This window comes from Bombus terrestris, chromosome 2 (assembly GCF_910591885.1).
Source record: "Bombus terrestris chromosome 2, iyBomTerr1.2, whole genome shotgun sequence".
Taxonomy (NCBI): domain Eukaryota; kingdom Metazoa; phylum Arthropoda; class Insecta; order Hymenoptera; family Apidae; genus Bombus; species Bombus terrestris.
In genome coordinates, this window is record NC_063270.1 from 10,332,736 (window position 1) to 10,355,421 (window position 22,686).

The 22,686-nt window shown below is 33.0% G+C and overlaps 6 protein-coding genes and 1 long non-coding RNA gene across 11 annotated transcripts; 3 read left to right on the forward strand and 4 right to left on the reverse strand.

Moving 5' to 3' along the window:
- Window positions 1–2,996: 2,996 nt before the first annotated feature.
- On the reverse strand, window positions 2,997–8,079 carry LOC100650349 (immunoglobulin superfamily DCC subclass member 4). Its single transcript, XM_003402594.4, has 6 exons — window positions 7,260–8,079; window positions 6,636–6,796; window positions 5,364–5,574; window positions 4,590–4,740; window positions 4,191–4,339; window positions 2,997–3,528 (listed from the first exon to the last, which is right to left on the reverse strand). The coding sequence occupies exons 1-6, from the start codon at window positions 7,345–7,347 to the stop codon at window positions 3,428–3,430; spliced, it is 861 nt and encodes a 286-aa protein (XP_003402642.1). The 5' UTR covers window positions 7,348–8,079; the 3' UTR covers window positions 2,997–3,427.
- A 92-nt stretch (window positions 8,080–8,171) lies between these two features.
- On the reverse strand, window positions 8,172–11,101 carry LOC100649982 (molybdenum cofactor biosynthesis protein 1). 4 transcript variants are annotated; one of them, XM_012318983.2, is made up of 8 exons: window positions 10,960–11,101; window positions 10,706–10,823; window positions 10,468–10,635; window positions 10,172–10,398; window positions 9,870–10,094; window positions 9,552–9,786; window positions 9,344–9,421; window positions 9,066–9,228 (listed from the first exon to the last, which is right to left on the reverse strand). In XM_012318983.2, exons 1-7 carry the CDS (start codon window positions 11,047–11,049, stop codon window positions 9,366–9,368), a joined length of 1,119 nt encoding a protein of 372 aa, XP_012174373.1. In that variant the 5' UTR covers window positions 11,050–11,101; the 3' UTR covers window positions 9,066–9,228; window positions 9,344–9,365. The 4 variants fall into 4 exon arrangements, with proteins under 4 accessions (XP_012174372.1, XP_020723483.1, XP_012174373.1 ...); XM_012318984.2 differs by having other exon boundaries at window positions 9,328–9,421; XM_012318982.2 differs by lacking the exon at window positions 9,344–9,421 and having other exon boundaries at window positions 8,172–9,228.
- A 349-nt stretch (window positions 11,102–11,450) lies between these two features.
- On the forward strand, window positions 11,451–15,507 carry LOC100649866 (nuclear exosome regulator NRDE2). The gene is made up of 11 exons (XM_003402590.3): window positions 11,451–11,635; window positions 11,709–12,340; window positions 12,411–12,774; window positions 12,852–12,998; window positions 13,067–13,335; window positions 13,454–13,782; window positions 13,856–14,396; window positions 14,468–14,614; window positions 14,702–14,877; window positions 14,953–15,212; window positions 15,357–15,507. The coding sequence occupies exons 1-10, from the start codon at window positions 11,560–11,562 to the stop codon at window positions 15,203–15,205; spliced, it is 2,934 nt and encodes a 977-aa protein (XP_003402638.2). The 5' UTR covers window positions 11,451–11,559; the 3' UTR covers window positions 15,206–15,212; window positions 15,357–15,507.
- Window positions 15,427–17,000, forward strand: LOC100650228. Of its 2 annotated transcripts, XM_003402593.3 has the most exons (5): window positions 15,427–15,608; window positions 15,787–15,966; window positions 16,060–16,138; window positions 16,243–16,365; window positions 16,685–17,000. In XM_003402593.3, exons 2-5 carry the CDS (start codon window positions 15,895–15,897, stop codon window positions 16,909–16,911), a joined length of 501 nt encoding a protein of 166 aa, XP_003402641.1. In that variant the 5' UTR covers window positions 15,427–15,608; window positions 15,787–15,894; the 3' UTR covers window positions 16,912–17,000. The 2 variants fall into 2 exon arrangements, with proteins under 2 accessions (XP_003402641.1, XP_048267526.1); XM_048411569.1 differs by lacking the exon at window positions 15,787–15,966 and having other exon boundaries at window positions 15,477–15,608.
- A 555-nt stretch (window positions 17,001–17,555) lies between these two features.
- LOC100650103 (DNA fragmentation factor subunit alpha) lies at window positions 17,556–19,312 on the reverse strand. The gene is made up of 3 exons (XM_003402592.4): window positions 19,111–19,312; window positions 18,738–19,053; window positions 17,556–18,626 (listed from the first exon to the last, which is right to left on the reverse strand). The coding sequence occupies exons 1-3, from the start codon at window positions 19,286–19,288 to the stop codon at window positions 18,506–18,508; spliced, it is 615 nt and encodes a 204-aa protein (XP_003402640.1). The 5' UTR covers window positions 19,289–19,312; the 3' UTR covers window positions 17,556–18,505.
- Window positions 19,313–19,816: 504 nt separating this feature from the next.
- On the forward strand, window positions 19,817–22,610 carry LOC100649755 (D-beta-hydroxybutyrate dehydrogenase, mitochondrial). The gene is made up of 7 exons (XM_012318981.3): window positions 19,817–19,932; window positions 20,405–20,819; window positions 21,049–21,132; window positions 21,217–21,391; window positions 21,474–21,595; window positions 21,682–21,786; window positions 21,895–22,610. Exons 2-7 carry the CDS (start codon window positions 20,604–20,606, stop codon window positions 22,291–22,293), a joined length of 1,101 nt encoding a protein of 366 aa, XP_012174371.1. The 5' UTR covers window positions 19,817–19,932; window positions 20,405–20,603; the 3' UTR covers window positions 22,294–22,610.
- LOC125386227 lies at window positions 20,825–21,832 on the reverse strand. The gene is made up of 2 exons (XR_007226199.1): window positions 21,692–21,832; window positions 20,825–21,539 (listed from the first exon to the last, which is right to left on the reverse strand). It is a non-coding gene; the product is annotated as an uncharacterized LOC125386227 (long non-coding RNA).
- Window positions 22,611–22,686: the final 76 nt, after the last annotated feature.

Below are 22,686 nucleotides of genomic sequence, written 5' to 3' on the forward strand. Positions count from 1 at the left end.
GAGTTTTATGTCGGAAAAATCGAGAGGTCGTTACAGGTATGGTAGATGCATCGCTATTAATCGTAAAAGTATTGAATATTCGGAAGATAAACGATAGGAAAGAAAGCCGAGAATGCAGGAGCATCGGCAGGCGCCTTATCTTTCTTAAAGGCAAACCTGTCGATTCGAATGCAACGCGGTACGCGAATAAATGGTAGAAGGAGCCGTGAACTTCGATTTTTCATCGATAAAATTCATAGTTGATTTATGCCAGCCGGCTTTATTGCGAGTTCTCGAGAATAAGGGAGATGGGCCGTGGGTTATAAGAGTTCGAGACACGCGCGAGTCTTCTCTCGATAAAACCGTCGATATTTGCGTGTACAGTGCATTCCTCGTATAATTCAACTTGCATTCTCGCCGATTACGTGACACCCATTGCTGATCCTATTCGCAATGAAAACTATAGGATTCTCTACAATGGGAAAAGAATCTAAGAATAAGAAAACGGACGAACAACGGCCGTGCGACCTGTTCTTATCGATTTTCTAAGGAACTTGCTAACTGTAAACGTGCAAGTTTCCAGGCTCTGTCTGGCCCGTTGAATCTCACAGAGTGTTAATTGCTAAGATACTTTCATCGATTGGTAATTCGTAATGCTGCCGACGAGCCAGAACAAAGTGGCACAGAGTGCTCTGAAAATTACGGTCGCCTTGTTCGAGCTCATTAACTTGGAGCTGGCAAGTCGTTAGATACCGTAGGAAGAAAGTTGCCCGTAGACTTGTACAACTACCTTCTCGTATAACAAATTTACTAAAACTCCGGTCGTCTACCGACCTTACAGGTGCCGCTCTAAATCTGCACGGGACTTAACTTTTCCATAACAAACGACATTCGAATTCTCGTTAAACGTGGAATTCGAGGAACGCGCGGATAAAAATATCGTTCGTTTGACAAACGTTTCCTAGATTTAGTCTCGAACGTGTTCACGTTTGTAGTTTAAAGTAAATGCTAAACGAATCGTTTCGCGAGAATTTATGATCGATCGAAGGAAAGTCGAGCTTCGAACATTTGTCCGCGTGCAAAGCGAAAGAGTGCTATCACAAAATTGCACGCGCAGCATTGTTCCACGTAGCTGATAGTCAAACGACCATCGATCGCTTCGAGTTGCCGTTTCGTTCGTGCATAATTTAAACGGCGGCCGATTATCGCTAAACTTATTGACGATTAAAATATAAAACTCGTTCGATATCAAAGAAATTAAAATGAAAAATGTATGAAATGATAAATGATGTAAATGACAATTTATGAATCTTGATATCCTTTGTTGAAAACCACCGAAAAACCCCAACAATGCACCATTATAAATTCATAAAATTGCCATCACCAATTATCGATCGATTACTTCGAATAGAACTTTTTCCGTATACTCTATCGAAAATAATTCGCAACCTCGAGCCGATCCGCTATGAGCCGATAAAATTGCTAGGAAAGATTTTAAATCGGTTTAGCTTGACAGTGAGATAGGGCAATACTTACTTACAATTTGCTTCAAGGTTTAGGATTTAAGCTGTCCGCTCCAGTGCAATTGTTAAATCCACACACTACATCGTATAGATAGAGTAATAAATAATAATAATAAAAAATTGCTTATCCGGCCATTCTGGTAGTTCTGGCGTTAAATAGAAACGTACTATTCGTTAATCTCCTTTGTTCAGCCTGATTCAGTTTTGACTTTTTTACAACGCTTGAAGAGAAAGGAATGTAAAAAGGCATTTTCCGTCACTTTATACACCGAGCACATTCGCGTGAGATTTTCAGCCCAGGCGAAGAGACCGTTATACGCGAATTTAAATGCTTCTGTAAATAAGATAAAAGGCGAAAGGGATTACGGAGCGAAGTTATTTGTCTTAATAATCGCAAGTGGAATCTGCACCAAATGGTTAAACGAAGCGCTCTTCGTTGGTTCCTGCATCCTTCGCGCAATCCATCACGCTAAGTAAAAGAAAGAAATGATACTTACGCTGGAAATTATTCGGATATTACCTATTTCTATTCTCGATCAGACTTTTCTTGATTGTAAAATTACGAACAAATCGAACTGCGACTTTGGACATTTCGAATTGTCTTGAAAATTCTCAAATATTCCTAATATAGCGACTACACCTTTGATCATCGAAACTTCCTCGACTTAACAGCTATTTTTAAAAGACTTTCATTTTTTAGCCCATCGGCTCGTCATCGCCCCCAATCGCGTCAAATGAAAATTCTCTTGATTAATCGCGAAATAAAATTAAGATGAGAAAGTCAACGAATATATACTTATCGTATCTTCCTCTCGTGATTTATCATATTACGAAGAAAGAAAAGAAACGTTTCGATCGAAGGATCTTACCTGTTGGAGCGTAGAGAAACTCGGCTAGCGTCGAAAGGAATCCGTACGAAGCGACAATCAACGAGTCGTTAATCTTATACAAGATGTTGGAGTTGGAGGCGTAAGGTTAAAAGGAGACGGACGACGTTTCCGGTATCCGTGGTAACGGCAATTTCTACTCGGAAATTCCGGTGATCGTGGTCAGAGAGGAGCACGCATCGCAGGCGAAGAGACAAGAGCATCGGCTTCCCATGAATTTACATTGGCAATGTGTTCTCGTCTCCATTTCGCGGCAGCTACCTAACGGATGCTTCTGTGTGATTTGCATAAAATGAGACCGGTGAGCGTTCGCAGTCTCCCCGAGGGACGTGTGCACGGGCACAGTACGCATAGCTGGACTTCAGAACTGTCCCTTCCATTATCGGAAAACGTGGACCGGATTTAATACCGATAAGCCGGTTAATCGACCGGACCACGTCGATGCGTTAACGTTACACGGAAATTAACTTAAAACTTCAAAAACCATCCTGTCGTTGCCATTCTCTTTCCATTCGTTCGTGGAGGATGAAAAATAAGAGCGATCGGTAGGCGACGCACGTTCAATTTAACTCGCCGACAGATCGCTAGAATAATTGAAACGAGCCAATGTTGATTAACAGATATATTGTGTCTATTAACAAATCGTTCGTTTGTCCTGTTTCTCTTTTTTCTTTTTTAACTCGTAATCATACGAATCGCGAAGTATTTATTATTCTACAGGAATGTTACAGTCAGGCGTGAGGACAGAGTTCGGTGCACATCGATAAGGTGTTGGAGCGCAGCGAACGAGTTAGGAAATTCGCAGCACGACGCGCAACGTAACGAGTCATCTCTCGATGATATAATATTTCGGAGTCGAGGTTCGGTGGGTTCTCGATTCATAGAAAATTCAGTTCGCGCGATAAACGTCGAAGCTCGTAAATCACAGGACCCGGGACCTCTTCTCTCGATGTGTGTCGTCCAACGAAAGTCGGGGATATGGTCGATGGGACGCGACGTCTTGACAGACAAAAGAGCGGCAGACGGAGAAGAGCTCGCTCACCGAAATATCGTGTCCACCAGTAGGACCAGGCTGAATAAAATCACTCTCCTGTTGATGTTCCCGGTACCGCCGTGCTGCATCGCCGCAGGATGTTCACCTAGAAAGAAAGTCCGTTCACCGAGTTTGATCTGTCGCAGCGATCCATCGCGTAGAACTAGGACACCGGGAGGAAGGAGAGAAAATTTCGTGGAAATTTCGAAAATTCCACCAGCAAATGAAATTTACATAACGAGAGTAGCTGCTAGTTTAATTTCAATTCGCGATTATTTTTTCGTCCCGCGCGATTCCCCTGCGTTTCCGATTTGTTCGTTACCGGCTAACGAGAAAACTGTAACGAGTTACGTGAGTTACAACAATCGCCATCCAACGTTGTTCAAGGAATTACACGTCCTTAAAAACGTAGAATTCGTAAATTTCTCCTTAACACGAGCGTTCTTTCCTTTTCCACTTTCCTTTCCTTTATCCACGTTTATCCTTGTTCATATTCGCATTCTTGCTTCCGTTTACCGCCTAACTATTCGTTCATTCGCGAACTTTTGCATGCAACGAAGAGATCGAAAGTACTCCGGTGAAATTTCCTCCGGTAAACCTTTCGATAAGGACCTTTCGTGAAATGTTCTTAAAGTACGTCGACAATGCTTTGATACCTCAACGGAATCTCGAGGGCTTGATGGAACGAAGCAGGTATTTTTGTTTATTTCGAGGAGAGGCCTCCCCTTCGAGATTTAATCGAGCGTATTTTATATATTTTATCCTCACCGTTCAACACGTGAACCATCACATTTGCCGGAGCAACTTTGCTCGAGACGCACGTGTAATTCCCGCTGTCATCGAGCTGAGCACGCGTTATTAGCAGCTTGCTAGTGGTCCCGTTCTTACCTTTCTCCGTTTCCAGGGAAACGCCACCCCTGCCAAAGGTAAAGACGTTATTACACACGAATTCCGATAACCGATCTAATATCGATGCTGTCTCTTGTTTTGACCGATGTTTGCTTTCGCAGCTACCGACTCGATTCGCCACGTAATCGAGACGGTCGTGCAATTATAGCCGCCTTTATTTCTTTCACAATTTATTTTTTTCCTTTTTTTCTCTCTTTAATCGCGCTCAACAAACACCAAAGAAGAATAAACGAAAGTTGATATTAAGATGGGACGCACCTTGGACCATCGAAATCGATCACCGCACCGGCATGGTACCAAGTCACATTACTCGGAGGAATATCTTGCACGTCCACGATGCAGGTCAAGCTGATCGTGCTGCCCCTCTTCACGTAAATCTCTTCGGGCCCCGTGATCTTTGCCTGAACATCTAATATATCAAGACGATGAAGAGGAGCGGAAAATACGAGTCGACCAACTGTTTGACGCATGACAAATTAAGGGGTTCGCTGGTCGGTGAGTTTGTGTATAGATCCGGAGCGGAGATCCTGCTTTAGAAATTCACGACAAGACTTAACTGAAAGTCCGGGCCGGATAACGTACATGAATAAAGAATCAATGAATAAAAGATACTCGCGAGTAAGTAAAATTTATTCATAGCTGTGCCGTTATTTTAGTCGATAAGTAGGATAACTAGAAGTCGAAGCAAAAGGTTGGATAGCCGTGCTCGCGCGACGACACTGAACGCTTTAAAGAAGGCAATATTTGTTACCGGAGAAAAAGATTTAAACGTTAATTAGAACACGGCCTCGTGAAAATGCGATTCAAGCTGTACAAGATTACGCAAAGTAGGCGGCTTCCGTGTCTCTGATCCCTTGAAAAGTTTCGCTCAACGAAACCGTGGGTGAGCGTTAAATTTTCTGCTCGCCAAACGAGCGAACGAACGAACGGACGAATAGCTCGTCCCAAATAGAACATTTTCCACGGAAAATGAACCTAAGCGTCTAACATGGATATTGAGTAAGGGGCTCCGAAGAAGCGACAGAAACTCACCCAAAACTTTCAAAGTAACCGCTCTATATATCTTGGGTTCTGTATTAACTTGACACTCGTAAATGCCGGCATCCCGTGGTTGCACGTAATCTATTCGCAGATTCCAGTCGTCGCGCTCCGGATTGCCGACTATCGTAAATCTTGCGTCGCTCGTATAAGTCACTGACATGGATGTTAAGATGTGTAAGTCCCTTTTTCGAATCCATGACACCTGGGACAAATACCGAATGAGATATGGAATATTTTGCTGGCCGTTAACTAGCCGTGATATTGAATCCCTTTTACATGCCTCTACTCCCGTGAAATATGCACGTCGTCACGTTCCACGCTGTCGAGTTACGCTTCCTGTTTTCTTCACGTTTCAATACGATCTGACAAATTCGTTATTGGAAAGCTAACTGACTGCATTCAAAGGCAATATAAACGAGTTAAGATTGCTTGGAAAAAGAAAGAATTTTTCGCGATAAGAAGTAGGTAAATGGTTGTAACGCAAAAAGAAGCTTGAAGAGAAAAGCATTTATACCGCAACGCGCTAATCGTTTATCCATTAACCAAGGAAATTAGGAAAGCATTCGTAAATTTAAGAACACGTTGCGCGAAAGCGTCACTTTACATTCCAGTTAACGTACCAGAACTACGATACCTTCTTCCATTAATTAACCGGTTAAACATTTACATATTCTCTCTTTTCATCTTGATCCATTTAAAAGATTTCAATCGAGAATTTCATATTGCTCTGGCAGTTGTTCCTCGCGATTTACGATTACTGGAATTTCTACGGTATACGATCTTAAACGGCTCTTGTAACTTAAATATTTACCAGAGCATCGTATCCTAAATTTCTAGTACATCCTACGTTCCGAGTATGTACGGAAATATAGTTTCGACTATCTCGGCGTAATTCCAAATAGCACGTGATCCTAATTCGCAAAGTAGCAGTAACATTGTTCTTGCAATAATCTACTAATTATTACGAGTCGAAATGAAAATTATAATTAATTCTATTTTAGTTTCTTTCAAATATTCGATTAATTTTGATTGATTTTCTTTGAAACATATGAAAGAAAGAATTTTTTTACTTTCTTTCTTTTTATATAGTATATTTTACGGTGTGTAAATAGAGCAACGTAATCTCGTGAAAATCTAACTAAACGTTTATTCGCGAAGTAACGTTGTTTTCTTCGAATTTGATTCGCTATTATTTCTAAAGTTTCTAACGTAATTGCGAAGCGTGCAATGTGACACTACTATTCAAAGAAACGTGAAACTCACGGTTCTGTTCCCCAAGTTCTTAACACGACACAACAGCACAACAGTTTGTCCAACAACGGTGGTCACTTTTTGGGATGAGTCTTTATAAAAATACGTCCTCTTCGTTCCTCGTTGCGAGCGTTCCCCTTTATCGGGCTTTTCCCCATCGAATCGTTGCACCGCTAAAATTCAGGTATCACGCTTGAACCATCGGAAAGCTTTGCCCTTTCGTTTACGAACTTCTATATCCAGCTTTTTAAATGAAACGACCCAAAGATTAAAGCGTCTGACGCTAGCCAATTTTTACATACTGGTACGTATTTGCTTAATAAATCCCACAGGCAATTCTTTTCATAAAAAAAAATTTTTAAATACCGAATAATCAAAGAATCATCTTTTCGTTGATTTTTTATCAATAAAGTATCCTTTGTTGCCTGGTTGATTGTAACGCACATAATTACGTATGATTCAAATGAAAAAGAGATAGTAAAAATTGAATGAAAATATTAATGATCATAACGATATATAATTCTTTAATTTATCAAATCTATCATCGATCATATTATTTATTACTATTGATTCACAGCAATCTGCAATCAACGAAGATTTGTGTTTTTTTAAATTGTACACTGAGACTAATTGTACCTAAGTTCCGGTGACCGGAAGGCGGTTCTGCGTGTAACAGGTATCCGATTCCAAGCAATATAAGGGCCATGCCATGGAACGGTGCCATTTTTTTACGTACGAGACTCTTTCATCTTCATCCGTCGCTCTTTCTGTTTCCCTAAAGTTTTAACGAGTCTCCAAGAACCATCGATGATCTGTCGGTCATCACTCGATCATTACAATTCTTCGTCCTCCATCTCCTGAAGAATTCCTTCGAGGTAGTCATGTAACCGACGCTTTTACTTCTTGCAAGTAATAAATGAACTAAATTTTCACCCACATAATTCATAAATGCTTCAATTCCATCACAAGATAACGATGACTATAATCTTATATGTTTCTTTAATGATTTTATGATCTAAGTAGTTAAGGTAACAAAGATCTCGATCAAAGAAGAAAAGAAGAAAAAGAGCTGCAGGTATTCAATGAGAAGATAATGTTAAATAAGTTTAGAATAAACTTCTTGTCTCGATGATAACAGTGGGTTTATTCATAGAAAAAGGCGCGACGTTTAATATCCTTGTCTTTATTTAATGCAAAATGAAAAACGTAAAGAAAACTTGTTAGCTTGGCTACTTTTCGACGCTCGATCATCGGAGATTCAACAACGGAACAGCTTCAAGAACAGCGCGCTTCGATAGCGTTCCAAATACTGAAAGCTGCTCCTGCTCGAGGAAACGAAAAGCTAAAATCAGGGTGCAGTGGCGCCTCGCGATGCTCCCGATATTTGCGATTGCGCCAACAACTCGATCCATTCTTATAATCTCTATCTAAAACGTCTATTTATCCTTTAATTATGAGAAGAGTTTAGCTTTTACCAAAATTAAATACGTTTAAAAATCGCATATCCTAGAAAATCCTTAAAAATTCAGGAGAATAAGGAATATAATATTGAATCAAAATTATTTTATAGGATTAAAAATAATATATCGCACTTCAATGATTTAACAATTGTTTAACAGAAATACAGCCACCGACCGTTCAATGTGCATGTGTCAACATGAAAGATAATTATATACATACATCTATAAAGATACATTCTAAATTCTTCCAATAAAGAAAAAGGAATACCATATGATATTCAGTCAACACAAATATTACATACATATTAGGTAATAAAATATAGTCTGAATTTTCTTATTTTTTACATTAACAGGTACGTATATACTTACATACTAGAATAAACTTTTTATAATAGAAAACACGATAAAATTTACATATTATAACGACATCCCTTTACTAATTGAATATAAATGTATAAAAATATCCAATAATTCAGTGATAACATACTGCTGAGCAGAATAAAATTTTATATATATGTATTATGTATATTCAAGATACACTATAGAAATCTAATTCCTAAAGAAATCACCTTTTGTACCACCAGTCTTTGAAACCAATTCGATATCGGATATTTTCATCGATTTCGGAGAAGCCGCATATTTGCACATATCATAAATTGTTAAAGCCGCAATACTCACAGCTGTTAAAGCTTCCATCTCTACACCAGTTTTACCAGTACACCTAACTTCCGCTGTGATCTCTATGCAATGTAATTCTTCGTTTAAACGCAAAAGTACATTTGCATAAGATAACGGAAGTGGATGACATAATGGTATTAAATCAGAAGTACGTTTTGCTGCCATGATACCCGCTAATTGTGCTACAGACAATACATCGCCTTTTTTTACATTATTTTCAGCTATCAATTTGCTTATTGTTGAATTAACTTGTACAATTCCTCTTGCTATTGCGATGCGTTTAGTTTCATTTTTCGAACCAACGTCTACCATACTTGCTTTGCCACTTTGATCCACATGCGACAGAGACGAAAATACTCTTGCATTTGTACCATTTTTAAACTGTAGTCTCACGTAATCCATTAAATACTGTCGCGGTATATTTTGCAAATTTTTATATCTTCTCAGGTGTACATATTTCTTTGTAACTGTAAGTACAAATGTAAAATTAAACGTATGGTAGTTTTGAAACTGCATTATTAATAGCAAAAACATTGAGCGATAACGTTTGTGAATAGCATCGATACATTATTTTATATTAACTTAAAATTCCCGTAATAATAGATTAACCCCCAATCAGAATCATTGGCCTGTTTTCCATGCGGGATAGATTCAACATTCCTGAAACACATACATTGTCGAAAACATATAAACGTTATCGCTTTACACCTAGATTAATATTTTATGATAAGATAATCTTTCATCATTTAATCCTACATCAATCATGTGGATTAAAGATGAAACTTAATACCTGCATGCTGCTTCTTTTTACGCCATACTGCTTCTCTAATCATTTCTTTTAAAACATCGTTAGACGCTCCGCTACGTAACGCATCTCGAAGGGATACTTCCCCTTTTCCCTCAAATAGACAGACTTTTAAATTTCCATCTGCTGTTATTCTTAACCGATTACACGAGTTACAAAAATGGTCACTCATTGAAGTGATAAATCCAACTTGTCCTGTAAATCCAGGTACAAAGTATGCCTATTACAAAAAGATAAATTATGCTTCTACCAACAGATATATAAATTAAACAATGAACTTATATAATCTTTTAAATTACACACTTTAGATGTATCATTGTACTCATTTGGAAGACGTTGCAAATCAGGATATGTATCTCTAATAAGATCTTTCATGGCCTTGAAAGAAACCATTTTATTCTCTTTCCACTCATTACCTTGGAAAGGCATATACTCAATAAAACGTACATTAATCGGACGATCTTTTGTTAGATTAACAAAATCAATTATTTCATCATCATTAGAACCTTTCATTACCACACAATTTATCTATGATTTATTTTATATAAATTTTTATATAGCTTTAATAATAAATAGATACAAACTTTTCTCTAATTCTTTCTCACCTTTACTGGATTGTAACCTAATTGAATAGCAAGATCAATTGCAGTCATAACTCTAGACCATCCCTTCCTACGGGTAAATTGTTCAAAACGATTTTCTCTTAAAGTATCTAATGAAATATTTATTGCATCTAACCCAGCGCGTTGAAGCGATGGTAACTGGCGCGTCAATGTCAATCCATTAGTAGTAATTGCAACTTGTTTTAGATTAGACAATTGTTTTAATCCAGCTATAATAATTATTTTTACTCAATAAAAAAGGTCAATATGTGATAAATATTGAATATAAGAATATTTACCAATAATATCCACAATGTCTTTCCTAACAGTTGGTTCACCACCAGTTAAACGTATCTTATTTACACCTTCATTTACAAATAATTCAGCTATTTTAATTATTTCATCTGTTTTTAAAATACCATCATTTTTTGTCAACTTAACTCCTTCTGCCGGCATACAATATAAGCCTATAATAAATGTAACATCTCATAAAAACATTTCAATTAAAGCAGTGAATATGACTTAATAAATACTCACATCGAAGATTACAACGCTCAGTAATAGAGATACGTAAATATGTATGACGTCTTCCAAATGAGTCTGTGAGTATATCATTGTTATCGGTTTTATTTAACAATTCTCTAAATCGCTGCACCTATAATAAAATAGGAAATATAGTGATGCAATTTTTTCACCATTTCATTTCTTATAATATAAAGCAATAATCAGAAATATATATGTACTATCCATGAACAAAAATATGTTTCTTTCGCAAATAAAAATATACTCACTCTACGTGAAACATTAGATGACACAAATGCTTCAGTGGATGAATACACAGCACCGAGGATCGACTTCACAGTATTACTTTTACGAAACATTTAAGTAATATATCTTCTCAAAAAGTACAATGATCTATAACCTCTATGTTTAGTAGAAAATATTTTAATTTTCTACATAAGGAATAAAAAATTATATAATTCCAGAAATTCCAAGATGGGCGACGTATTCACGTTATCTCTTTGGTGATTTCATTAGAACTATGTTATATGTTCTAGCTATGCAAGTATTTATCCTCAGAACAGTAGAAAACATCCTCAATAGCATTCAATTTGACGAAATCTATCATCGTGATAACAAATATTAATCCTACGATATGATTCGAATTACTTTGCCGCCTTTGTTCATTTCAACCAATCATGGTACACTTTATATAACCATTGAACATATTTTCTAGAATCTTTCACATATACGAAGTTTGACAGTTTAATGTTGACTAGTTTCTACATAATCAGTTATACGGTACCTATCAAGTAATAGTACCTATCAAGTGTAACCTATCAAGAAATGAAATGTTATCTAAGCTATTAGCGGAATAAATTTCAGGAGACATGTCTTTATTTCCAGCTTATTCAAGTGAATCGAATAAATCTTCGATATCCAATGAATCGAAGAATTTTACAAAAGGTTAATTAAATACTTTATATATCAATGTCAATTATAAAATTGATTATAATATGATAATTATTTTTAATTATAGAAAATGAGACAACTAGTTGGTTATACAATTCCAGTTACTTAGAACAAATTTCATCTAACAATCTTGTCAACCTTTCTTCTGAATCTTCCGATGAAGCTACAAATGAAACTTCTTATTTACATAAACAAGAAACTATACATACTACTGCTTTAAAGAATCAGAAGCCTATTTCTGGAGAAAGACGAATATCTAAACATATAAAGAAAAAGAAAAAGGATAAAAAAAAATATGCATATGGGGAACATGAATATGAGAAAGATGTAGAAAATGTGTATTTTGAAGATAAGTACAGAGACAAGGGAAATAATAGTATAAATACATTTTACTCTAGTATCAAACCTTATTATGATATTAAAATAAATTCCCTTGGTTTTCTTCCTTATAAAAAATCAAAAAAAGATAGTTATGAAAGATATTATGTAAAAAACATTGATTATATGGAAAAAAATAAAAAGAAAGATACTATTATCAGAAAACAATCTATTACTAATTCATCAAAAGAAGAGCAATCTACTCCTTCATGGTGCATTAAGTTAGAAGAATTGCAGAAAGCTAAAACCAAAGAATATAATGAAAAATTGACAAATGATCCAAATGATATTCAATTATGGATTGAATATATAGAATTTCAGGTATATTATATTTGTATATACTAAAAATTATTAAGATTTCTTACATAAATATTTTATTTCACATTTGCAGGATACATTAGGATATTTTCAACAATATCAAGCTGCAAAGGATGTTCATAGAGTAACAACATTAAAAAAATTGTCTATAGTTGAAAAGGCTTTGGAAAAAAACATAGAATGTACAAATTTATTAAAATTAAAGTTATCTTTCATGGGAGAACTTTTGCCTGCTGATGAATTTTCAAAGCAACTTGAAGTTCTAGTTAACAAAGATACAGGAAATATTATTTTATGGCAAGAATTTATTATGACTACACAAGCTTCAGTAGCAATGTGTACAGTACCAAAAGTTTTAGATTTATATTCAAAATGTTTTTGTATTTTAAAGCAAAAAGCTAGAATAAATCCTCGAGTATATGACGAACGATTATTACGTATGTAAAAAGTCGTAAATTATTTTGTTTTTCTAATATATTGAGTAAAATGATAATGTCTAACTTATTATGAATAGAAATATTGTACTGGTGTCTAACGTTTTTACGACATACTGGACTTTGGGAACAAATGTGGGAAACAATACGTTTGAATCTTATTCTGAATCTTGGCTTAGATAAAGACAGTCTATCCTTTAAAAAAACAATAGATGAGAAGAAATTAAGTGAGTTATTAATTAGTAAAAAGATATTATTTATTTCCTGCATATTTATTAGCGTTATCCAATTACAGTTGGAATGGAGGAAGTAATATTGATGTCAAGATTACCACTCAATCAATTATGGCAAAGAACAGAATCATTAAGAGAGAATTGCCATTGGATTAGCGTCAGTAGAAGTGAATTAGACTTAGTTGGCGATTCTCGAAGATTTGTTTTACCCGACGATGTCGCAGATTTTGTTCATCCAATACTTTCAAGAAATTTGAGTTTTCGAATGGCGATTCACACATTACTTTTACTTAAAGTACCACTATTACCTACTCGCAATTATATGTTAAAAGTATGTCTGTATATATATAACGCGGACTAATTAGTAATTGATTTCCCACATTAAAATATTTGATATATATTGTTTTATTGATGTTCCAATAGTACTTATATACTTTGCTTATTTTCAGATGTTAACATTAGAAGAACTTGATTGGGGTGTAGAAACCTCAGAAGTGTTGCTTCCATTTTTTTATCCTATGGTAGGTGAAATGACTGGTTGTAATGAAAGAAGGGAACTATTAAAGGGCATACTTGAAGGACGTTTAACATCAGGTCCTCAGTACCTTACGTTTCACCCTGCACAAGAATCATATTTAGATTTTATACGCGATATATTTTTTACAATCGCTGAAAATTTACCTCCTCTGCAACGTACAAGTATATATGTTTGGTGGTTAAGATTTGAAAGATTGCTCATTTTTCTTCAAAAAGATGATCTATTAAAACATGATAACAAGTAAGATTTATCTCGTATTATTTTATATAAGTAGAAAAATTCGTAGACTTATGTATTTATATGTATTTTACAGACGAAAAAAATTAAAAACAATATTAAAGGAATTCTTAAAAAAGGACGAAAATAGGAATAATTTACATTTTTATAGGGAATATGCATTGATAGAAAGAGAAATAGGAAAATTTGATAATTGCGTAAATGTTTTACAGACAGCCATTCAATCTCAAAGTGCATGTCCTTCTGAAATCCATAATCCTGAAGAAAAATCAGCATTTCTAAGTTTGTATCGGACATTTATTGAAACTTTACTTAATTCAGAAACATATAAGGAAACACATAAAATACAGATATTAAATATTATGAGACAAATAATACCCGAAACAAATAGAAACCAGTTGCTACAAGTGGAACAATATTTAGAAAATTGCATACAAAATTTTTTACAAGAAGTTCCTTCAGAAAATGAAGAAAATATATATTTTTTACCAAACATCAAATGTGATACAATTGTTTGCTATGCGTATTTGCTATATGTACGAGATTCCGATATTAATAGAATAACTAGCATGTTTAGAAGCTGTATAAATCATTACAAAGACAGCCATTCTTTACAGGTATTAAACCTCATTTCTTTGTTTTTTATAATACAGATTGTATTATATATTTAACATATTTTATATTTCAGGAAATATTACGGGAAAGCCAAATAGCGCTTTTACAGTTACATTATAAACGGATCCAACATAAAAATCTCCTAAAGTCAGAAGTAGATGATATGATAAAATTATATCCAAATAACTTTTTTGCCCTTTCAGTATTTGCATGTATTGAGGTATACATAATAAAAAAATACATAATAATAAAAAATAATTTTTAAATTATGGCACAAAATATTTTAATTATAATATTTATTTGACAGAGTGAATTGCCTCTTTGGAAAAGCAACAGTCGCGTGACAAAGCTCCAATTATGGAAAGCATTTGCTATGTGTTTAGCAAGTCGGAAACGTATTCATTCTTTACAAGAGCTTAAAGATTATGTTAGTATGAACGCAGCAATTAATAAATTACTATATTTTCATCAAACACTTGCAAGGTATGTCCCTAAATAATCTATGTTAATTTGTTATATAGCATTTAAGAAAATTAAAAACAAATATTACATTTACAGGATACCAACAATTAAAAATTGCCCCCTATTATGGAGATTATATATGCTTCTTCTTAGGGAATATAATCTGTGTGAAAAAAAAGGAGAAGAAGTATATCATGAAAGTGTTGCATTATGTCCTTGGGCTAGAAGCATTTACATTGATGCAGCCGAGGTTGCACCTCAAATTCTTACGCAAGTTCAAGACGTAATACGAGAAAAAGAATTAAGAATGCATGTTACCCCAGAAGAATTGGACGTCTTACGCGGTTAATGTTAATGTATGGATATGTAAATATTTTATACTTAGTTAATCATTTATGTAAATAATATTTCTTTATAATGTATGTGTGTGTATATATATATATATATATACGTAAAAATAAAAATCCTATAAAAAATATACATTATTAATTTTGTGACAGATATAAATTTTATAATTCTACACTGTATCAATTTACAATACTTACTAAAGGCATACCAAAACATAATCGTATACATATGTTGAAATGATATTAGATTGTGGTTATAAGTTCATTGAGAAATACATAAGTAATAAATAAGTATTAATGGTTCTATGATGATTGTTCTCATACAATATAGCAAAGATGTAATATAATACAGAATAGTAATTAATAGATACAATTAATAATTCAATTTATTCGAGTACTGCAATCGTGAGTAAAAATTTAGGTTAAAGTAATTGTCATTGTAATAATTATTGTAACAATAATTATATGTTATTTTATCAGTGCTATTCACAAATATAAAATTTCTCTCATTTTGTCAATCATTCAGAAAAAGCTGAAATTCAAAATATAAAATGTTTGATTTGTCATTTTGTAATCTTTTTAGTGTCAATCAATTATTTTGAGATTCTTTATTTATTCATAAAATTTCATAGTATATAAAAGCATCAAAGAATTTTTGTTCAAAAACTGAATTTATTTCTTCATACACAATATGGATTTGAAAGCTGTTGTTGTTTCGGGTGAAGCACCAGAATCTGATGATGACTCTGCAAGCATTGTCACTGTATGTTATTTTTACATTATACATCATCACATATAAAGTATCCATTGTGTATTATAAAAAAGAGGAAGATATGAATTATGATATTCTATACAGGGTATGGGATTTCCTTTTATAAGAGCTCCTAATTATTGTGGTACGATTATTTCTGGCGAAGCTCCAGAATCTGATGATGGTAAGATTTTGTATTTGACAATACATAAGATATTTATAATATAAACAATAAACTCGTTTTATAGTAGCATTTTTTCTAATCTAATCTCATTTAATATCTATTAGATGGAACAAGTATAAGTAGTATTAGTGGAGCAGTTGATGCTATGACATGTATGCCAGAAGTAAAAATACCAAAATCAAAAAAATGTTCTATAAAATACAATAGTCTGCTTCATAAAAAATTACGTAAGTCTAAATATTAATTTAAAAGAAGTCAAGTGAGCATATTTTTGTCAATATCATTTTATTAATACTGCTGTAATACAATATGCACTGCTATTACTAAAATATTATATAATAATTTTAATGCAGAAAAATCTGTAATAACATAATCATCAGAATAATGTAAATTTTTATTAGACTCAAGCTTACTTTGTTTCAGCTAGAAGTTTAATTATTTAGAACATTTATTTCTGAGTATTTTATACATATAAATAATATACAATATCTAATTTACTCAAGAAAAAATGTTTAATACTTCAATTGACATTTCATAATAAAATAGATGAATGCAATGAAACATTGGATAAAGACCTTATACAAATGGTTGATGGAACAATTGGTAATGCCACTCAGGAATTATCAACTGTTAATAAGCAATTGCTAAGGAGTGAACTTATTCTTCAAGAGGCTGTGTCTCAATTACGTAGTGCCGGCAATCGAGTGAGGGATACATCCAATGCATTACATCAACTTATAGATGGAAATTTTATATCCTCTATTAAAACCTAATTTATGTAAATATATCTTGTTATATATAATTGTTATTCAAATATGTAATGGACATGAGAATATAATAATAATAACAATAATAATAGAAATATTACCTTAGTATAATGTGTTAATTATTAGTATTAAAAAATCAGTATTTTTAAAGGACATGGTGAGTGGGTCATTATTGAGCATCAATTGTTTTCTTTAATTGGCAGTTCTATTAAATATATCAACTATTTTCTAATACGTCTTAAAATTTAGGTAAAATATTACTTTGTTCAATATCTCATAAAGAAATACCATTAGAAATTACAGAACAAATTTATAATTACTGACACATTTGGATGCTATTAATTATTAATATGTCTATGCTGATCGTTGCACTTTAAATATCCAAATGACAGTAAATGTAAACATTATTTTGTAGTATACAGATGTTAAGGTATATATCAAAGAATGTCACGATGTTCTGTTTACAGTGTTTCTGCAAAGAATAAACATAAGCATTAAACTTTTTTTTCTTAAGATTTAAAATAAATATCACTATATAATGTTGAATAACATATCTTTGAACGTCACAAAGTTGATTTCATTTTTGTAACAACTATAGATATAATGACAAATTTTATTTTAATACAATAATATTTTGCATATGCATAATCTTTTCAGAAACACCTGCACATTTTCTTTTTTTTTTTGCAGTTTTTCTTATCAAATGCATAACTTTGGTATCAAAGAGCTGATATTGGTTTTTCCTATTACCACGCTAAATTTAGTGTACAATGAATTGATGATTATAATGGGGATGCATTCTTTCTCTATAAATTCAGTCTTAAACATTTCATCAATCTTCGTTGAACTAAACTTGGTATAATATATCTACATACAAAAGTTCACAAACCAAACATGTCGTCTTTTTGCTAATACTGATATGACAACATCGTGACGGAATGTTTTCTTTGACATGATATTTCTATATAGCTTTTGTTTATGTAGTACATTCAGATTATTTAATGGCTAAATTGCATGTGTTTAACTATGCATGTGTATTTTAAGACCTCATTTTGCATTAAAGCAATTCCTTATGTCATATTCTACAAAATATATAACACTAGAAAGGCATATATATACTATAAACCTATATAAAATTAAAAAATCAAGAAAACAAGTTACTATTAACAAAATATAGAACTATGCATTATTACGGTATTAACTTATAGCATGGACAAGCATCAACTTTCCATATATTTCATTTTTGCTAATAAATTTAAATGTTCACATATTTAGTAAATACTTGCAAATATCCCAGAAATAAGTTTTGACTACCCGTCGAAAATAGGAACTCAATAGTTCCTATACATGTTTCTTCACCATTACATCTTCTAAAATGTTGCATAGAAGAATCTCAAATTTTCATTGACAATGTAAACATTCAGTTTTCATGAACAATATGATGGTAATAGATAGCGTAGAAAACTTTCACGCTATAAATGTGATGGGCTCAATTCCAGAAAAGGATCAAAGTTTGTTGTAGTTGGCGACCTTTATAAAATATGCGACGTCGCACTCGATACATATTAGCCAATGTGAGGGCGCCCACCCCCCACATGGCCTACGCTCGCTCTATTTCTCCACCACTTGCACACATCTGAAGAACATCCAGGGATCCTTGTGCTTGCCGTTTTTCAGCTAAGAATCTGCCTGAAGCTTCTTTTAATTGCTCAAGGAAAATTCTGAAATGATTTACAAAATTAAATGGTATTATATTATATTACATTTCTTGAATTAATTTTACATAACTTGAATAACTTACATAACTTGAATTAATTTTTAAATATACTTACATATTGCCAGACACTATATCAGCCACACTATCTGGATCCATATCACTGAGCAATTCTAAATTATGTCCATCGAGCAATGATATATGTGATGGGTCACCGTGCAATGATGAGACTAAAGCTTCTATTGGTGGTCGACGCCTTCTAATTTCCTCTCTTCTTTGTCCACCTTCTATATTATCTACATCATCAACAACAATGTAACGAGAAGCAGCTTTACTACTTCCTGCTGCCACCCACTTTTGATCTCCATATAGAACCATTAAACTAGTATTTCTTTCTAATGTTGCAAAATATTCTTCATCATCTACCTCAGTACCTAGCATAAAAACAGTATTAAAAATTAATACTATTAGCATTAAAGATGTTTCCTTACCATCTTGTTCTAGAACAATTGTTAGTTCTGCATCCAAAGGTAAAGACAAGCGATTTCTAGCAATACTGGTTAATTCTTTTAAAGAAGAAGCAGTGATTCCCTTTCGTTTTTCTCGAGTATGATCGACAATTTTGTAAGGATTTCCCAATCCTTGCGAAATTCCCGCTGTTTCTGACATATTGCTTTAAATAAAAGAACAATCTGAAAACTGCTCACAAATAAGTTTGTTTGGTTTTGTACTTTCTTTGTTCGATCAAATATCGATCGAATGCATGAAATTTATGTCATCAAAAGTTGACTTCCTTCAAAAAAATTGACCACTTCTAAGGCCTGATTATCGTTGCACATTGGTTTATCAATGCAACCGATTATCTTTAAATGAAATCGTAATACGAGATACGCATTCACTCGATTAGTGGGTGTCACCAATGTTTATTAAATTTTTTATTAGAAAAACGTTTCCAGAATACTTAAAACACTGGATACATGCCGATGATTTGGGTGTAAATTTGTAAAGTTGGAAGATAAGTAAGAAAGGGCAGTGTTTTGGATTGCATTGGATTGTTGATTTTACAAGAACTTTTATTACGGTTATTAGCAATTCACATACACAGATATATAAAACTTGAAAGGCGTAAGATGAATTCCGTTCGAGTGACTGAACTGACCGTATGTCAACTCAACACTGGGTCAATGGTGCAACTACCCCTCCTATTTATATTCTCTGTAGACTACTGCGTATGGTATGTCCAAGAGACACCCACCATGGTATTCCCTCCCAACATGGCACCCACACAGAAATCAATAACCTACCCCACTCTGGTATTCATTTTTTTATTATCGCTAAATGAATTGTTTACATTACAACATCGTAATATTCTCATTGACAATGCAATGTAATATATTTCAATGAAAGAACATAAATCGATTTATTATTTATTTTTCATATTCATTTCTTTATTTTTATTTTATTCTTTATTATAAAATTATACATTTAAGGAGGAATTATTCTAAATGTATGAATGACTAGAAATTAATAAAGAAATAGTTTTCTTGAATAACATATTATTATTATTTATTTCGCATTAAAAATGAAATGTGATTTAAAGAAATATAAATTTTTTTATATATATTTATACACGTAAATAAATATGATATTTCTAAAAAGAAAAGCAGTATATCATGCATAAGAGTTATAAAAATATATGAAATATATAATTATGCAGATAAAATTTATTCCAAAATATATATAAAGTATTTGTATCTAATTCAACAGAATATAATTACATTTCAGATAAAATATGTAATTTTACTAGGATCTGTGAACCTAAGACACAGCACTGCAGTTAAATTTAGATCAATGAGACTAGATACTGCTTTAAGTTTAAAGTTAGAACAGAGTTAGCCCAGTTAGGGCTCTTAGTTGAGCCACAAGTCTCATCTGAATGTAATCAATTAAATTTCTTTAAAATATTATCGAAGTTAAACTAGAAATGCCTTTACCAAGTGCAAGCAAAGAACCAGATGATAGCCAAACATGGGAATTAGCAGAAAGATGTCTTCTTCCAATTGCATTCTCACATGCAATTGCAGTCATTTTAGCAACTATATTAAATACATTGAGTATATCACAAACATCTAGTTTTGTGCTTTTTCTCTTATTGTTGGTAATATCTATAGGATCTACACTATTTTATCATAACTTAAAGGTGAGTCATTAAAAACATGTGTTTATTAATCCATAAGATTACAAAGCATAAGTACAGACTATATATATCGCTTATATTTCACACATTTAATATTATATTAATATTTACTTCTTAATTTTAATATAAGTACACGCGCGCGTGTGTGTGTGTGTGTGTGTGTAAGAGAGAGATTATATTCTACAATGTTAATATATAAGCATATAATGGTACAAAAATATATTTCCCACAGGTAACTGCCGCAGGAAAAGCAGTTCTTATTACAGGTTGTGATTCAAGAGTTGGATATACTTTAAGTAAACAATTAGATGAACTGGTAAGATAATTTCTATGTATTCTTGTTACGATTGTTATTATTCATTTCTAGTGTGTTCTATATATACAGAATTTATTTCTAAAGGGGTTTACAGTATTTGCTGGATTTAGTGCAAAAGTTGAGAATGAAGAGACAATGCAAAAATTAAAACAGGAAGCTTCTGGTAGATTACATATATTGCAATTAGATATTACTAGTGAGCATGATATTCATTCGACATTTCTTTATGTAAATGAAAACTTACCAGATGGTGCACCAGGTTCAAATTTATATTTTTTTATAGATATATAAAACTTATTATTTATAATATATATTTGATAATCGTAAATATCTTACAATAGGTTTATGGGCATTAATACATGCTGCTGCTTGGGTGACATTAGGTGAATGCGAATGGGTGCCTCCTTCTGTATTAAAACGCAGTATAGATATTAATTTCATTGGTCTTGCTAGATTAACTCAGGTGATATTAATGTATTATCAACAATTATATATTGCAATAATTAATAAGCTAATCTCCATGAATAAAATAATAATTTTTATTTAAAGGTCTTTTTACCTTTGATTAGACGATCAAAAGGACGTGTTGTCATAGTTAGCAGTCTCTTAGCTCGTATTCCAAGTCCTGTCCGAGGCATTTATTGTGCAGTTAAGGTAGATCATTTTAAAAGTATCAATAATCTATATTTAAATATAACATCAGCAAAATATACATGTAACATATATTATATATGTGTGTGTATATGTGTGTATGTGTATTAGGCTGCAGTTGAAGCTTGGGGAGCTTGTCTTAGGTTAGAAATGAGAAGATGGGGAGTGGATGTAGTTATTGTTGAAACTAGTGAATATGTATCTGGAAATGCTTGGTTAAAAAATAATAGTGCCTTGCTGGAACAAGCTAGAGACATGTGGACTCAATTGGATCCTCAAACCCGTAAAGAATATGGTCAAGAATTATTCCAAAAAGAAATGTTGGCTCTTGAAAAATATACACAAGAGACAGATGTAGATTTAACACCAGTAACTAGAGCTTTGACAGATGGAGTAATGAAAACTTTTCCGATGAGAAGATACACACCAGTATCACGTAAAGAAAGAATACAAGCATTATGCAGTGATTATCTTCCAAAACCAGTTTATGATATATTGTATGTAAATTGAAAAAAATGTGAAAATCTACATGATCGAGGACAAAGAATGCAATATTCAAATTTAATAACCTTTGCCTAATAGTCAGTTGTTTATGACATGATACTGTAAAGGATAAAATTACTTACTAGTCACATTTTGTTACTTTATACAAACCCAAATAAATCTTCAACGTATACATTACTCTTTATTAAAATAAGAAATGGAAAGAAAAACGTCAATACCGTTTATTAAACTATGTGGTATATAAATTATAGCAAAATCTGTAATCAACGATGTAATTTTAAATAAAGAAATTTCCGTAAAGAACGAAATATAGAAACTTGAAATGTTATACAAAAATTATAATCAAGTAATCATTTTCCTTCTTTCCAGCACGCACTCTCCAGATCATTAAACTTATAA

Excerpts from the sequence above, each read along its gene's own strand:
- LOC100650349 (XM_003402594.4), bottom strand. The coding sequence starts at position 7,347 with ATGGCACCGTTCCATGGCATGGCCCTTATATTGCTTGGAATCGGATAC. Across the intron at positions 6,797-7,259 it reads TTCCGGTCACCGGAACTTAG|CGGTGCAACGATTCGATGGG; the intron begins GTACAATTAGTC and ends CCTGAATTTTAG. Across the intron at positions 4,340-4,589 it reads ATCGATTTCGATGGTCCAAG|GGGTGGCGTTTCCCTGGAAA; the intron begins GTGCGTCCCATC and ends TACCTTTGGCAG.
- LOC100649982 (XM_012318982.2), bottom strand. The coding sequence starts at position 11,049 with ATGTTTCGTAAAAGTAATACTGTGAAGTCGATCCTCGGTGCTGTGTAT. Across the intron at positions 10,399-10,467 it reads AGACATTGTGGATATTATTG|CTGGATTAAAACAATTGTCT; the intron begins GTAAATATTCTT and ends TAATTATTATAG. Across the intron at positions 9,229-9,551 it reads TAAAAAGAAGCAGCATGCAG|TTACAAAGAAATATGTACAC; the intron begins GTATTAAGTTTC and ends TTGTACTTACAG.
- LOC100649866 (XM_003402590.3), top strand. The coding sequence starts at position 11,560 with ATGTCTTTATTTCCAGCTTATTCAAGTGAATCGAATAAATCTTCGATA. Across the intron at positions 13,336-13,453 it reads CTCGCAATTATATGTTAAAA|ATGTTAACATTAGAAGAACT; the intron begins GTATGTCTGTAT and ends GCTTATTTTCAG. Across the intron at positions 13,783-13,855 it reads CTATTAAAACATGATAACAA|ACGAAAAAAATTAAAAACAA; the intron begins GTAAGATTTATC and ends TGTATTTTACAG.
- LOC100650228 (XM_003402593.3), top strand. The coding sequence starts at position 15,895 with ATGGATTTGAAAGCTGTTGTTGTTTCGGGTGAAGCACCAGAATCTGAT. Across the intron at positions 15,967-16,059 it reads ACTCTGCAAGCATTGTCACT|GGTATGGGATTTCCTTTTAT; the intron begins GTATGTTATTTT and ends TATTCTATACAG. Across the intron at positions 16,139-16,242 it reads AGCTCCAGAATCTGATGATG|ATGGAACAAGTATAAGTAGT; the intron begins GTAAGATTTTGT and ends AATATCTATTAG.
- LOC100650103 (XM_003402592.4), bottom strand. The coding sequence starts at position 19,288 with ATGTCAGAAACAGCGGGAATTTCGCAAGGATTGGGAAATCCTTACAAA. Across the intron at positions 19,054-19,110 it reads AATTGTTCTAGAACAAGATG|GTACTGAGGTAGATGATGAA; the intron begins GTAAGGAAACAT and ends TTTTTATGCTAG. Across the intron at positions 18,627-18,737 it reads GATATAGTGTCTGGCAATAT|AATTTTCCTTGAGCAATTAA; the intron begins GTAAGTATATTT and ends AAATCATTTCAG.
- LOC100649755 (XM_012318981.3), top strand. The coding sequence starts at position 20,604 with ATGCCTTTACCAAGTGCAAGCAAAGAACCAGATGATAGCCAAACATGG. Across the intron at positions 20,820-21,048 it reads TATTTTATCATAACTTAAAG|GTAACTGCCGCAGGAAAAGC; the intron begins GTGAGTCATTAA and ends TATTTCCCACAG. Across the intron at positions 21,596-21,681 it reads GTCTTGCTAGATTAACTCAG|GTCTTTTTACCTTTGATTAG; the intron begins GTGATATTAATG and ends TTTTATTTAAAG.